Below are 13,401 nucleotides of genomic sequence, written 5' to 3'. Positions count from 1 at the left end.
TCCCTAACCAGAATGACATAAAAAATGAATTCCCGAAAACAAAAGATAACTTCTCAAACTGCTCTTAAGCATTACTGCTTTGTAGCCGAACAAAATTTTCAATACAACATAAAAAAGCACAATATAACTCTTTATCTCTACTCAAATCTCTCAAAATTACGGCACTCATTTCAGCTTCTTATGCATAAATTCATCCAGACAGAGAATCTCCATGAGACCAGCTTTTTTCACTATTTCATTCATCAGCATTTGCAGCTATAGAGGCAAAATATCACTGAAAGCCAACCATTTCTATGCATCCAACTCAACCCCGGCCATAGGGACAGTCCGGTCGGCTTCATCGTCACTATCTGCATTGCCCTCCTCAGCAGGATTGATATCACCATCAGAACCCGGATCTTTCATCCTATAATCCACCTTGAAATCATAATCGGCGTCCATTTCATTCAATCTATTCAGCTTGTCCGCCTTCCTCCGCTTCTTCTCGGCTCTTCGCTTGCGAGGATCTAATATGCCCTCGGCTGTATATAACTTGTCGTTTTGCCTGCTTACATCGCTGGGCGCGGAATCCAAATGAGTCTCAGCATCGAAAGCCATAGGCTCGTCCGTGTTCGCAGCAATTTCAGTTTCATTCTGCCTCCGGTTATCCTGCAAAGATCAAGATATGAGTTTCCTTGCTTCGATTATTGATATGTAAAAACATAGAAAACTATCCATCCACAAATATCACCCTACAAAACCTGAATTTCTGTATCTGCCCTGCAAAAGTAAACTTATCAAATATATACCCTGTTACTTTCGAGTTTTAACAACAAAACATCTCTTTGAACACCAAAATAATATTTCTAATTCACTGTTGGATGACTCCCCAGCAAAAGATAATGAATATACATTTGCAAGAGACTGAAGATTTGAGGGGCATGCATTCCAAAATCTACAGGATTATGTATATAAATAGATGATTTTACAGGCCTAGGTGTAAACGCCTTTCTTTATCAAGCACTAAAAATTAACCAAGTATAAGCTGCTGAGTACATTGAAAACAAAAAGATCATGGCATACTTCCACTGCATGCATATAATATCAAGATACGATGCAATTTTATATACAATATGTTCACAAAGCATCAGAAAAGATTTTGATAATCAGAAACAATAAAACCCCTCTATGACGATAAACATTCCTTAAGGCAAAAACCAGGGCAATTGGTTTACCATCCAAGGAAAAAAGTGATTCCAGTCGTGATACTCGTATCTAGGAAATATGATTTATATAGGTCAATGTATCACTAGAAATTTCATTTGATCAGAGGAATTTTTTTTATTTAAAATAAAGGGGTCAAAGAACAAACCTCTTGTAGCATTTGCTCATCAAATTTCGGAGGTGAATGGGGAGGTACTTCAACATGCCGGAAGTCCTCGACTGATGCTAGGCTACCAATAAATGAGGATTCGGTCTTGTACACTTCATCAACATCGAATTCCTTCCCAAATTCTGAAACAATTACTGCATCCAAATTCGCCCCCTGATCCCTCTTGGGAGGCTGTGTGTAATATGGGATTTTACCTACCACCATCAAAAGAAAAGGAAAAAAAAAAAAAAAAAGGGTCAGCCTCGAGAGAAAAACAAATCACGGAAATCAACAGAATTACAAGAACATAAATGAGAAGAAACATACCCTCGTTCCAGTCGTGAAGCACAATTCTAGCTGCAGCTTCAATGTCGACTACTCCACCCTTTTTCAACTTACCCCTAATAGTAGCCACTTTCTGAAGGAAGTCATCAACTGAGCTGAAGCTCGGCAATTTGTACAAGGATAGCAACTTCTCGGCCGGGCAAAGGTTGAGAATCTCCTTCACTGCAAGAGTTTCATAATCACAGTACTAGGTAAATCTAAAGCGTGCCAAAATATATTGCACAAAAATGGCAAATTTATACGAATATGCAAAGATTGGACAGCACAATGGCTTGGGTAGTAAACTATGATAGTCGATAGCAAATCAGCAACCTAAAATGTTACATCTTCATTGAACTGCACAAAAAGTAATAAATGCAAAAAACAATGATCCATGAAAATAATTTAAGGCGGTAGAGCAATGACAGTGCTGTCATCATCACTGTCATTGTTATTTTCTCATCAGTATCTCCCCGCCATGCCTTTTTGTATATTTACTTACCTAAGGCAAAAACCAGTAAACACCAGAGGTTTTCCTTTATTTTTAAAGCAGGTTTTTTTAACAATAGTTTAAGCACCCATAAATTCTCTCTCTCTCAAAAAAAATTTGAGTCTATATTCTATAAGTTTACCAGGAGTGACTGGATCGTCCAACTTCTCAATTCGTTTACAGTTGCGAAGGGCGACGGACACATCACCCTCAGAGGACTTGAGCATCACTACACCAGGGCAGTCAAGTAATTTCACCTTCTTATCTAACTGGATTTCTTGCATCGATTTGGTGACTCCTGGGGTCGCACCGACGTTAACTACATGGGATCTCTTCAAACTGTTGATCAGACTGCTCTTTCCGACATTAGGAAGCCCAACAATACCCGCAGTAATTGACAATTTGAGCTGTCATGCCAAATTAGACAATATAATAATTAGAAGTTAAGTGGAAGGCATCGATATCTAAATAGAAGATTGAGCCAAATAAAAATAAACGTTTTGCAGATGAAATTATGCCCCACAGAAGAGAAAATCTTATCTTTTTCATATACTCAACGGGCATCTATATAATATACTATTCGAATTTCTTATGTTGCACAAAAAAAAAAAAGCTTAAAACTTAGGTTCAAGTCTTGGGCCAAAACTAGAATATTTAATGCCTTTTCTTAACTGACATGTGAGAACCTTAAGCATCAGAGAAATAGGGCTGTTTGACCAGATGTTGTATAGCTCATTGTGATCGAATTAATTGCTGCCATCAATGATGGCATGTGAAGCTAAAAAGTTGTCTTTATCAAGTAAAATATTTGTCGGATATCATTAGTAATTTAATTCATGAATAGGTTTCTAAATGTAAATAGTTGAGCATGCCAAACACGGTTGCACATTCCGCGGAAAATAACCAACAAATGGTTATACAGGGTGAGATCAGAAACAACTTTTAAGCTGCAAATTGAACATTCCCCATTCGGTCCATATTAACTAAACATGCATGAAATGATTTAATTCACCCAAGTGAAAAAAGAATGGCTTTTTGTTACCTCGTGGCTTCTAGTATAATTCTTTAACAATTTGATGAGAGTTTCAGCACCAAGGCAATCACTTGTTTGAAGAAGATTGCTTGATTTGGAAGCCTTCGAAGATTTCCACCCCAAATTTGATCGCTGCTCCTGTGTACTACACTTGAAGGCTACTGTTGGCAATTCTTCTCTTAGATATGTGAGCCATTTCTCCACTGCTTCCCTAGGAACAAGATCTACAGTACATACACAAATAAAAATCATAAATAATGAGATTGGGCACTTTTGATTTAACACCATGAAAGCGACTGAAAAGGCATAGATCTTAACTGAACAATTGTGCAATTTAAAATGGGTACTGAACTTCGAAAATTTTGATTTTATGGCCTAAATTTATTGAACATTTGATTTAAACCACCGCAGTCAGAACTTGAGAGCATCTTTTCTACTTTTTAAACAAGTATTCTATATCCTAATAAAATCTATCTATACCAATACATTATTTCTCATGGAATTTGCCACGTGGCAATTCCTCCTTCACTACCTCTCCACACTCTTTGATGCTTCGCCTTCCCACCTCATCTCTATACATTATTTCTCATGGAATTTGCCACGTGGCAATTCCTCCTTCACCCCCTCTCCACACTCTTTGATGCTTCGCCTTCCCACCTCATCTCTGCCCAATGCTTCGTCTTCCCACCTGCCCACTTTCTAATTAATGTATTCATAAGATCTATTTTTATCTAAACAAATTGTTAAAAAAAAAAAGAATATCTATTTGCTGTTGTAACTTTCACTATTGTTATGTATAATTTATTTGCTGTTGTAACTTTTGCCACATTTGTATATATCTATTTTATATTTTCTATTTGTATTTATTGATGTCTCATTACAAGTTAAAAAATTTTAAAATTTTAATTTTGTCAATCTTTTATCTTCTATAACATTAGCCCATTACAATGCACGGGTAACTTCACCAGTATTCCATTACTCGTCAGAACATTCTATAAATTCTCTGTTTCTAAAATTGAAAATAGCAAAAGATTAGTGAGTAAAATCAAAATTTATAAGGTATAGTGACCCATATTAATATAGCCTATAGTTAAGGAAAGGTCTTATACATTTTACCAAACAATTTTATGAATGTTTGTATTAATACAACAACAACAAAAATTGATATTGTATCCAATAAACTTGAAATTTATTAAAAACATCCAGGTTAAGTGAGTACCTATTTTGTTCAGAAGCAATATAATGCGCTTATTTGGATCCGCCTTCAATATCATCTTTTCCATGTCAAGACAACGAGTACCAAGTGGATCCCTTGCATCAAGAACCTCGAGAATTACATCTGATGCTTCTATAACTTTTACCAGCTCCTTGTAGAAAGATCTCTCAGAATGGTCTGCTAGAAATGTACCAATTAATTCAGAAAATATTGGAAATGGAAGAGATAAGGCTATGGTCGAAATTCTATTACTCCAAAGCTTAATTACCATGGCTTTTGCCCACAACTGAATTATCGTCTGCTTTACTCTTCTTTGCAAACTCATGCTCTTTGGCAGAAGCTTCGGAAGCAAAACTGGTCAATTCATCATCCTCTTCAAGTAAACCAAGTTTCCTCTTCTTCGCCTGCTTGTTTACAAAATTGCATCTGTAATCTAATAGTAGTACAATGCAAGTTCATGGTAAATGCATACAAAAACCAAAATACAACAAGCATGCAGTTCTGGCACCACTAACAAACAGAAACATTCTAATCCAGCTAGCAAAAAATCTGGTGAATATATCAATATCTAATACGCCATCAAGGACATAACATTTATGGTGAAAGCTTTTTTTTCCCAAGCAAAACTAATCCTCAAAACAGACAATTTGGCACGAACCGTCAACCACCAACCTTCTTAGTCCGTAGGTTGGTATGCATTCATGTATGCTACATGAGCTCAAGACGATTTGAGTAGTTCTTTCAGATTTATCCGGAAAAAAAATTTCTATATGGTTTCCTGCTGCATAACCTAAAATAGCTGATACCATCTATAAACCGTTCTAAGGAAATAAGAAATTATCCAGCATAAATTGTCAAGTTCCTACAAGCAATCACAAGTTTCCAACGACAAGATACTAAACTCAGGTTTTGTTTGAAATCTGTATCCGCTAACAACCCAGTTTCAAAGACATAATCACAAAGTTCTAAAATCACTTTGACAGCTTCCTTCCAAGTTCTCTCTCTTTAACTCAAACGTCCCCTGTATCACAGTTTGAGCAGCTTCCAGGCTATAGGAAATTAGGAATTCCAACTTGATGTTGGCCAACAGCTTAGCAAAAAACAAAGCATAGATCAAATGCTTAGGCGCATTATCCAATCAGTTGATGTTAGACACGAAGAACCAAGGATTAAAGTGACGTGGCATGGGTTGTGCCAAAAACTTGCTTGCACCGTACGGCACCATGCGTGCCGCATGGTGCTATGTTGGACAAAAAATATCTCTGTACTGACACATAATGGCATAAAATATTTATCTTTTTGGCACCAATATGTTCTGATCGTTGTCTTTATCAAAACTTTTGAACTTCACTGAGGTAAATGCTAATTTCAAAAAAAAAGAAAAAAAGAGAGTTCGAGCCGTGTCATCAGCACGGAGGTCGTATTGTGCGCATATTTTATCGGCACAGTTGGTACGGTCTGTGCAGATGGGCACTTAAAGACTTGTGAAGAACTAGTTGAGCATCTAATGACAACATGGATCCCAGCTCCAACACATTACCATCACGATATCATATTCTACAGAAAGAAGTGCAAATAAAAATGAATAATAATGAAGATCACTTCTTTCCCCAAAAAAATTACGAACTTCAAGCACAAGAAGAGATTTCGGAAAGCAAGTACCCTCTCTTTGCGAGCGGCCTTCTTCTGCGCCAGTTCCTCCAACGCGCGCTCTCTCCGTACTTCCAGCGCTTTGAGCTCCTGTTCCTTGAAAGGCCAATCATTGGGAATGCCGGGGTCCTTCTCGACCTTCTTCTTCTTCTTATTCAGTCCAAGCTTCTTAGCTTCCTTCGCCTTCTTTTTGTGGTGCTCCTTCACCTTCCGTAACACCTTGTACTTCTTTTTAAGAGAAATCCTCTTACTCTTGCTCTCTAAAATCACCCGAAAAAGAACACCCCACCCCCAATAAATTACGCTATGCGTCATCAAATCAAATAACAACTTCATAGAAAGTAACTTTTTTTACTTACTTTTGCTCTTTTTCACCATCTTCAAATCCTCTCAAACTTACCTGAAAATACAAAAATAAGAATTCATTTAATATTAAGTTTGTAATCTCAAATTATTTCAATAATAATAACTATAAGCAAATCTGGTAATTTGATGTCGGACTAAGGGCGAAACAAGAAAAGTAAACAATGGACACATTAGATCATGATTTCCTTCTTGTGTTAAGTAGAGGGATACAAATGGGCTGTCTTCTTTGCTTTTAAAGAAAAGTAAACAATGGAGGGGGGGAGATTCCGGAGGGAAGGCGGTAGAACGAACTTACTGTGGTGGAGGAGGCCGAGGGGGGCTGGCGGCGGTCAGACAGCGGGGAGGCGGCGGTCAGACAGCGGGGAGGTAGAGAAGAAGATGGTGCTGGCGGGCGAACACGGTGGCGGAGATTGAGGAGGGGAAAGGGGAACGGGGACGCCGGCACAGAGCAGCGGGCAGGCTTGCGATGGGGGAGGGAAGTAGAGAGTATAGTTAGTTAATTCGGATTCGGCAAAAATTCGGTACGGATATAATTCGGATATAATTTGTCTATTAATTTTTAAATTCGTTGAAAAATACGGTTAAAAAAAGGGATTCGCCAATTATTCGGATACGTGATTTATACGGATATTATACGTTCACTAATTAAAAATTCGGGATCAAAAATTCGGCTATTAAATTAAGTTTTTTTTTCTCTCAAGTTTTATGCAATTAGTATAAATACTCATAATTCTTAAAAATATAAGAATAAAGAGCTATAAAATTAAGTTAATTAAGTAAAAAATTAGCAAACTGTATTATGTTCCAAAATAAATATATAATTAAGCAAATAGCAAACTCAAATCTGTATCTCCATATTGCTATTTCTCCAAATTTATCGGAAATTCCCAGTATTGCCAATTAACACCCATGTACCTTTGTTAAGTTTGCTAGATCTCCCTTGGTTTTTAATCAATGCATATGCTTGTGACTTTCAAACCTGCTGAGCATATCAAACCTTTTGAGGACTTAATTCTTAAAACCTTATTTGCTGATTATTCTTGTATGCTGGGCATATTCATGTATACTGTAGAGATTAAAGATAAAAAGGAAGTAATGAATCTTAACAAATGCATGTTTACAATGATGCTACATGTTGTAGTCATGGTCTTGTTACTGATCAAAACCATACAGTTAGTAATTAAGAGAAGATGAAATAAAGGAAAGAAAGAGAGAGAGAAACTAAAGCATAAAAATTCTTGTAAAGAACAACCCGCCAATTACTGATCCATTGTTTGAGAGCGAAGGCGAAGCGAAGAGAAGAGCGACGAGGAGGTTCTGATTTCTGAAGAATGAAGAACCGATCTTGATTGCCACGCGGGGCTTCTATGGCTCGAAGGAAGCGGAGGAGGGAAGCGAAAGGAGGAAGGGAAAGGGATGGGGCTGGGGTCGGTAGCGCAGCGCAGGGGTGAAGTGTTAGGGCACATTGCAAAACCCTTTTTTCGCTCTTCTCCTTTTTTCTTTTGTTTTTCTGTTTGGGCCACCGCATTAGGCCCGCTGACCCGCAACGAGTCCGCGACAAGCCGTCGCGAGCCGCTACCCTGCAACCCACAGGCCGATTTTTTTCGATGAATAATTCGCTGAATACGTGAATTATTCGCGAAGCAAGTATCTTTTCGACGAAAAAAACCGGCGATTTTTCTACGAATTTTTGGGAATAATACGTATACGCTGTTAAATTTGTTTCTTCACAAAATTCTCGAATTAATTCGTAAATTAACTAACTAATGTTTGTACTGGGTTAACTTCTTGTACTTGTGCGACGCCCAGTGCAGAACATACCCGGGGATACTCTGCCCGTGTGAACAATCGAGACATTCCTGTATTTGTGGCGGATCTGGCATTCCTGGGATTAGATTTCAAAAAAAAAAAAAAATTCGCGGTGTTCTTTAACCTAAAGGGACGCTCCCGGGCTGACACGACCCGGGCACTCGCCGGAAAGGGGAGGGCGGCGTTGCTCGGTGAGGTAGAATGTGGCCGCCGCGCACGAGGTGGAGGCGATGCGTGCCTCTTCGACGAACACTCGCTGAGGGGAGGTGACCGTCGTTGCGAGGAGGAGGCGACGTCGCGCATTGAGTGAGGCGACGCGGATCGCTCTGGAGGTTGGCTGGTGGTTTTGAGTATGGTTTGGGGAAGAGAGAAAGAAAGAGAGAGTCCTGTGGTGTGTATCGAGTCACAAAGAAAATGTAAAAGATAAAGAGAAACAAAAATGTCAAACGGCTTTGGAGCCTTTGTTATAACACGAAATCTCGAGGCAATCTATGTAAATAAATTCACAAGAATACAGATCTGGGGTCTGTGCTTTTAAAAGGAATATAAGCATCTACTCTCCTCTTCATCATCATCCATTCCGTTTAGCTCGCGATGAAAGACTTGATCCTCTTCTCTCTCTCTGATTAGATATCTCTCTCTCCTATATATAATATAATATATATATTATAGAGCAGGGCCGCTGTGCTCTCCAGGAAGCAGCGAGGCCTCTCAGTGCTCGAGCCGTTTTTCGGTGAATAAATTTTCGAATCGAACGATCGCTCCGTTAGAGCTTGATCTAGGATCTTTGAAGTTCTACGAAAATATTTTGCCTATTTTTTGATATTCATTTACCTGTGATCGGGCAAAAAATGATTCAAATTCAACTAAATTTTTGCTATTTAAGTTTTAAACAAATAATTTTTTGCTATTTGTCAGTTTCCAAGTTTAACGGTGTAGAAGTATTCAAATCAGATGTTAAATTTTTATAACAAACTTCTTCTTATACTATCTACAACTAAGATTCAATATTTCTAATACGAAATTTTGGCTATATCACCACTTTTTATAGATTTTTACTTTTAGGCTTAAAAATATTGATTTTAAACCTTTCGCATTGTTAGTTAAATGAATCCGAAAAATCGCCCAAAAATTATTTATCTAGAAACTTCAAAATACGCTAGATTAAGCTCTAACGGAGCCGATCGGCGATTCAAAAATTCCATCTATCGAAAACGGTCAGAAGCACGGAGGCCTGCGTGCCTCGCTGGTGAGAGACAGGCACTGCTCTCTCTCTCTTCTACTCTCTCGTCTCATTCGCCTCGTTCCTCTCTGATATATATACTAATAGAGAGAGTGCACATCCGCAGCGAACAAAGAAACAGAAGGCATATTGTGCTCTAGAAGTGGTTTTCGAATGAAGGAGATAATACCAGAAATCAATGATCGGACTTTCGACTAGAATCTTGAATCTAATATATTAAAAGTATTTAGTAAAATAAATTTTAAATATAATTTTTTTGATATCATTATATCTAGTAAATCAAAACGGCTTCAGACCATCAATGACTAAAAAATTAAAAATTAACAAAAAGTAGGAAATTAGCCACTTAAAATTTTCGATCAAACCAATATATGATCTTAACTGTAGAAAGTGTACAAACACTTTTTGATTTGGATATTTTCTATACAGTTAAATTGGTAAAAAACAGGCATCAACCTCAAAAATAATAGATTTTGAACCTAATCCTATCGCTAGGTTAAAAGATATATGAAAAAACCATCATAACATTTATATTCTAGATATTCAATATACTAATCAATCTAATGAAACTAATCGTCGATTTAATATATCCATCATCAAAGAAAGTTGGGCTAGGAGACGAAGGCACCGTGCTCCATAAGAGCGCAGCAAGCCGTCTCACATATGTCTAGATATATAGTAATATATATATATATTATCAATATAATATATATATAGTATAGATAGAGCAGAGAAGAGAGAGAAGAGAGGAGAGGAGAGAGAGAGAGAGAGAGGAGAGAAAGTTAGACGACTGAGAAGGGGAGAGTTGACTAATCTATCCGACTAAGCAAACTGGGCTCCGTTGCTACCGCTCATTTGTTTCGATGAATGGAGCCTCCAAATCGAACGCGCGCAGTCGGCACCGTGAATGATCTATACCAACTTGAAGGTTATTTAGGAAATCAAATTTATACAATTTTCGATATATATTCTCTTATCCATCGATGTGGACTACAAACAATGAACGACTTTGAAAATGAATATTCTTTATTAAAAATGATGATATCGAGTCTTGTAATCAAGAATTGCAAGAGTATTAGATTTGTTTAAATAGTTAAACGAATTTTCTTAACAAAAATCAATTAATTTGAATATACTTTACGCCGTTAAATCAGTGAAACGCCTTCATATACGCCATTAACAAAAATTTAACAATTTGGAACCTTTGATCATTAGAGAAATGATAGTCGAATTAAATTTTGAAATTTAATTTTTAAACACACTTAATGTGTATAGACAATGTTTAATGGGTGGTAACGTCGATTTGAGAGCTCTATCATATGAATAATCAAATGGGTTGCGAAACGGAACCCGTTTGCTATTTGATAGATATTCCACTCAAGCTATATATATATATAGTATATATATATATAAGAGAGAGGGAGCAGAGAAGAGAGAGGGGAGGAGAGTAGAGAGAGCAGAGAGAGAGAGGAGTCTGCTATATACCCTATCGATTGCACCAAGCATTTGTGCTATCGAATTTTTCTTGTATAGAATTAACCCCTTGACTATTATACTCGTAGATTCATAACTTTTTAACGAACCACCAACCAACCTTAAGAGAGACCACGCATCATCCTAACCAGATATCACTTCATCCAAGGTCAGAAACCTAATAGCACCAATGACTTGGTGTTATTAATAGTTATAGCGTAGCTTAGTCTCTCTCCTCTCATCTTCTCCTCTCTCTCTCTCTCTCTCTCTCTCTCTCTATATATATTATATTACGTTATATATGTATATATAATATACATTTTAGCTACTGTAATATTGAGAGCTACAAAGCGCCTTATTGCATTAAGTTTTTGGCCATTTGGATGAAAGAATGTGTCCGGTTAATAGATAGTGATTTTCGATTAAAATGATAGTGGTCTCCTAGGGTTACGAGTAGGTGGAAATGACAAAGAGTAATTTAACGGAAGAACTCGATAGTGATCGAGCCGCATAGCTATCGATAGTTATAGCGATAGTTGAGACTAATATATATATATAGGATTCGTGCCGATCGTATAAGAAAAAATCGGTCCTAAATTCGACGCAGAGATTTAAAGCGAGCTCCTTACGAAAGAGGGAGGAGTATCCTAAAAAGAGAGAGAGCAGAGAAGAGATAGAGTGTGACAAGCAAAGGAAGCAAGAGAGCAGTGAGCGAAGTGAGTGACAGAATAAAAAACTAACAGAGAGAAAGAAGGCAAATTCTCGTTTTAGAGAGAAAAGGAAAAAGAACAAATGGAGCCTGGGTTTAAGGAATATATAGGGTGTCAACGCCCGAACCGAGATGTAACAGACACCGCATATCTAATAATTATTTAAAATTAATAAAAGTAATAAGATGATGAGTATCTAAATTCGGCGAAGTCCATTTAAAAATTTGAGCTTTTTACATATATTACAAAGGTAAATTACAGAAAAACCCTGTCTATTAGCCTCATTTTTCACATTCCCCTCTATCATTTAAAAATCTATCTTTGCCATCCCTTTGTAAAATAAAAAATATTTCCACTTCACCCCCTTACGTTAGTGCTCTATAGAATTCGTTTTAAAAAATTGCATTATATTTTTTTACACCTAAAATACCCTCAGCCTTCTCTCCTCTGTTTCCTGCCCTCCGATTCGCTGCCGTCTCGCCGCCCTCAATGCTCTCGCCTTGCCGCCTCACCCCCTCCTGACTCTGCTCCACCCTTGCGCCACATCTCCGTTTGTGCCTACAAACACGCCCTCCGTTCTTCCTCCTTCGCCGCATCGCCTTCGCGCTTCGCCCTTTACCCACTCTCCATCCACGCCCACCTCATTTTCCGCCCCACTGTCACAAATCAAGGGGTGATGAGGGTGTAGAGGAGAAGCGAGAGAAATGGTAGAAGAAGAAAATAGAGACGGAGAAAAATTATGGAGAATTGAGCCACAAAATGAAGAGACAAAGATGGTGAGGCAAAATGATCATTTTTATCTTCACAGTTAACCCATACGCCCTTTGAAACATTTTTTATTTTACAAGGAGGCAAAAGTATAGGTTTTTAAAATGACGCGGAAAAAAGTGAAAAGTGGTATTGACAAGGTGGTTTTATGTAATTTATCATCACAAAAGGATAAAAAAATAAAAATTTAAATAAAAGCGATTCTTATTCTATTAGGATGCTGTAAAACAAAAAATCTCCGGTAAACTAACGACACTTGGCAAAGGTCCTAAACACATATCAAAAGCACCCGAAGCGCGATCGCAGAGCAAAACACCTGAAAGTCGTATTCAATAGCTATCCAGCAGGCACGACAAAAATTGATCGCGAGAGGCACGGACACAAAATTACACTCACATGTTTATCACAAATTCGAGCCAGCTTCTAACACAAAGTTCATCGCCCGACATGACAAATATAACAATATTACCAAGAGATCTTCACATTTGTAGATTATTACCTGAGTCAATATTTAAAAAGAGCAAATTAGGCGAATACCTAAACTTTATATCAAAACAACGACAATATCGACAAGTCAATATTTCAAAAAATTCATAATAATTAGATTCAAAGCTTTTTAGAAAGACCTTGCAACGATTTATCATTTTATTATAAACAGCATTTAATCACATTTTAAAAGAAAATCTACACCAAAGAGTTTTTATTTCAGAATATATTACTAGAAATTTTTCAAAATAAACGTTTCAGGGTTAGATCACTTACTTGCAATTAACCTAGTATGGCGATAAAAACGTCAGGTAACACGTTATCAATAGAACACTCCAATCTAAGAACCAGGGCCATTTCATGTGAAAAAGCAGATTTGAACATTAAGAAGTTCTGAGGAAATAACATATTATCGAATAAAAAGAAAGAAATATGATGTTATCCTATTCAAAAGATAGTGCACATGAATAGATCAACCTTTT

The 13,401-nt window shown here is 37.3% G+C and overlaps 1 protein-coding gene across 2 annotated transcripts; it reads right to left on the bottom strand.

Moving 5' to 3' along the window:
• LOC109726409 (guanine nucleotide-binding protein-like NSN1) lies at positions 1–7,680 on the bottom strand. Of its 2 annotated transcripts, none has more exons than XM_020255983.1 (10): positions 6,726–7,680; positions 6,424–6,464; positions 6,077–6,324; positions 4,683–4,818; positions 4,418–4,594; positions 3,208–3,422; positions 2,308–2,572; positions 1,679–1,858; positions 1,352–1,566; positions 1–648 (listed from the first exon to the last, which is right to left on the bottom strand). In XM_020255983.1, exons 2-10 carry the CDS (start codon positions 6,440–6,442, stop codon positions 292–294), a joined length of 1,812 nt encoding a protein of 603 aa, XP_020111572.1. In that variant the 5' UTR covers positions 6,443–6,464; positions 6,726–7,680; the 3' UTR covers positions 1–291. The 2 variants fall into 2 exon arrangements, with proteins under 2 accessions (XP_020111572.1, XP_020111573.1); XM_020255984.1 differs by having other exon boundaries at positions 4,418–4,591; positions 6,726–7,018.

Source organism: Ananas comosus, linkage group 21, assembly GCF_001540865.1.
Source record: "Ananas comosus cultivar F153 linkage group 21, ASM154086v1, whole genome shotgun sequence".
Classification (NCBI taxonomy): Eukaryota; Viridiplantae; Streptophyta; class Magnoliopsida; order Poales; family Bromeliaceae; genus Ananas; species Ananas comosus.
This window is presented reverse-complemented; position numbering and strand designations above follow the sequence as displayed.

Bases quoted from the DNA above. Each gene is read 5' to 3' on its own strand.
- LOC109726409 (XM_020255983.1), bottom strand. The intron at 4,819-6,076 runs GTACTTGCTTTC...GTAAACAAGCAG, and splicing joins AGGCCGCTCGCAAAGAGAGG to GCGAAGAAGAGGAAACTTGG. The intron at 2,573-3,207 runs GTAACAAAAAGC...TTGGCATGACAG, and splicing joins ATTATACTAGAAGCCACGAG to CTCAAATTGTCAATTACTGC.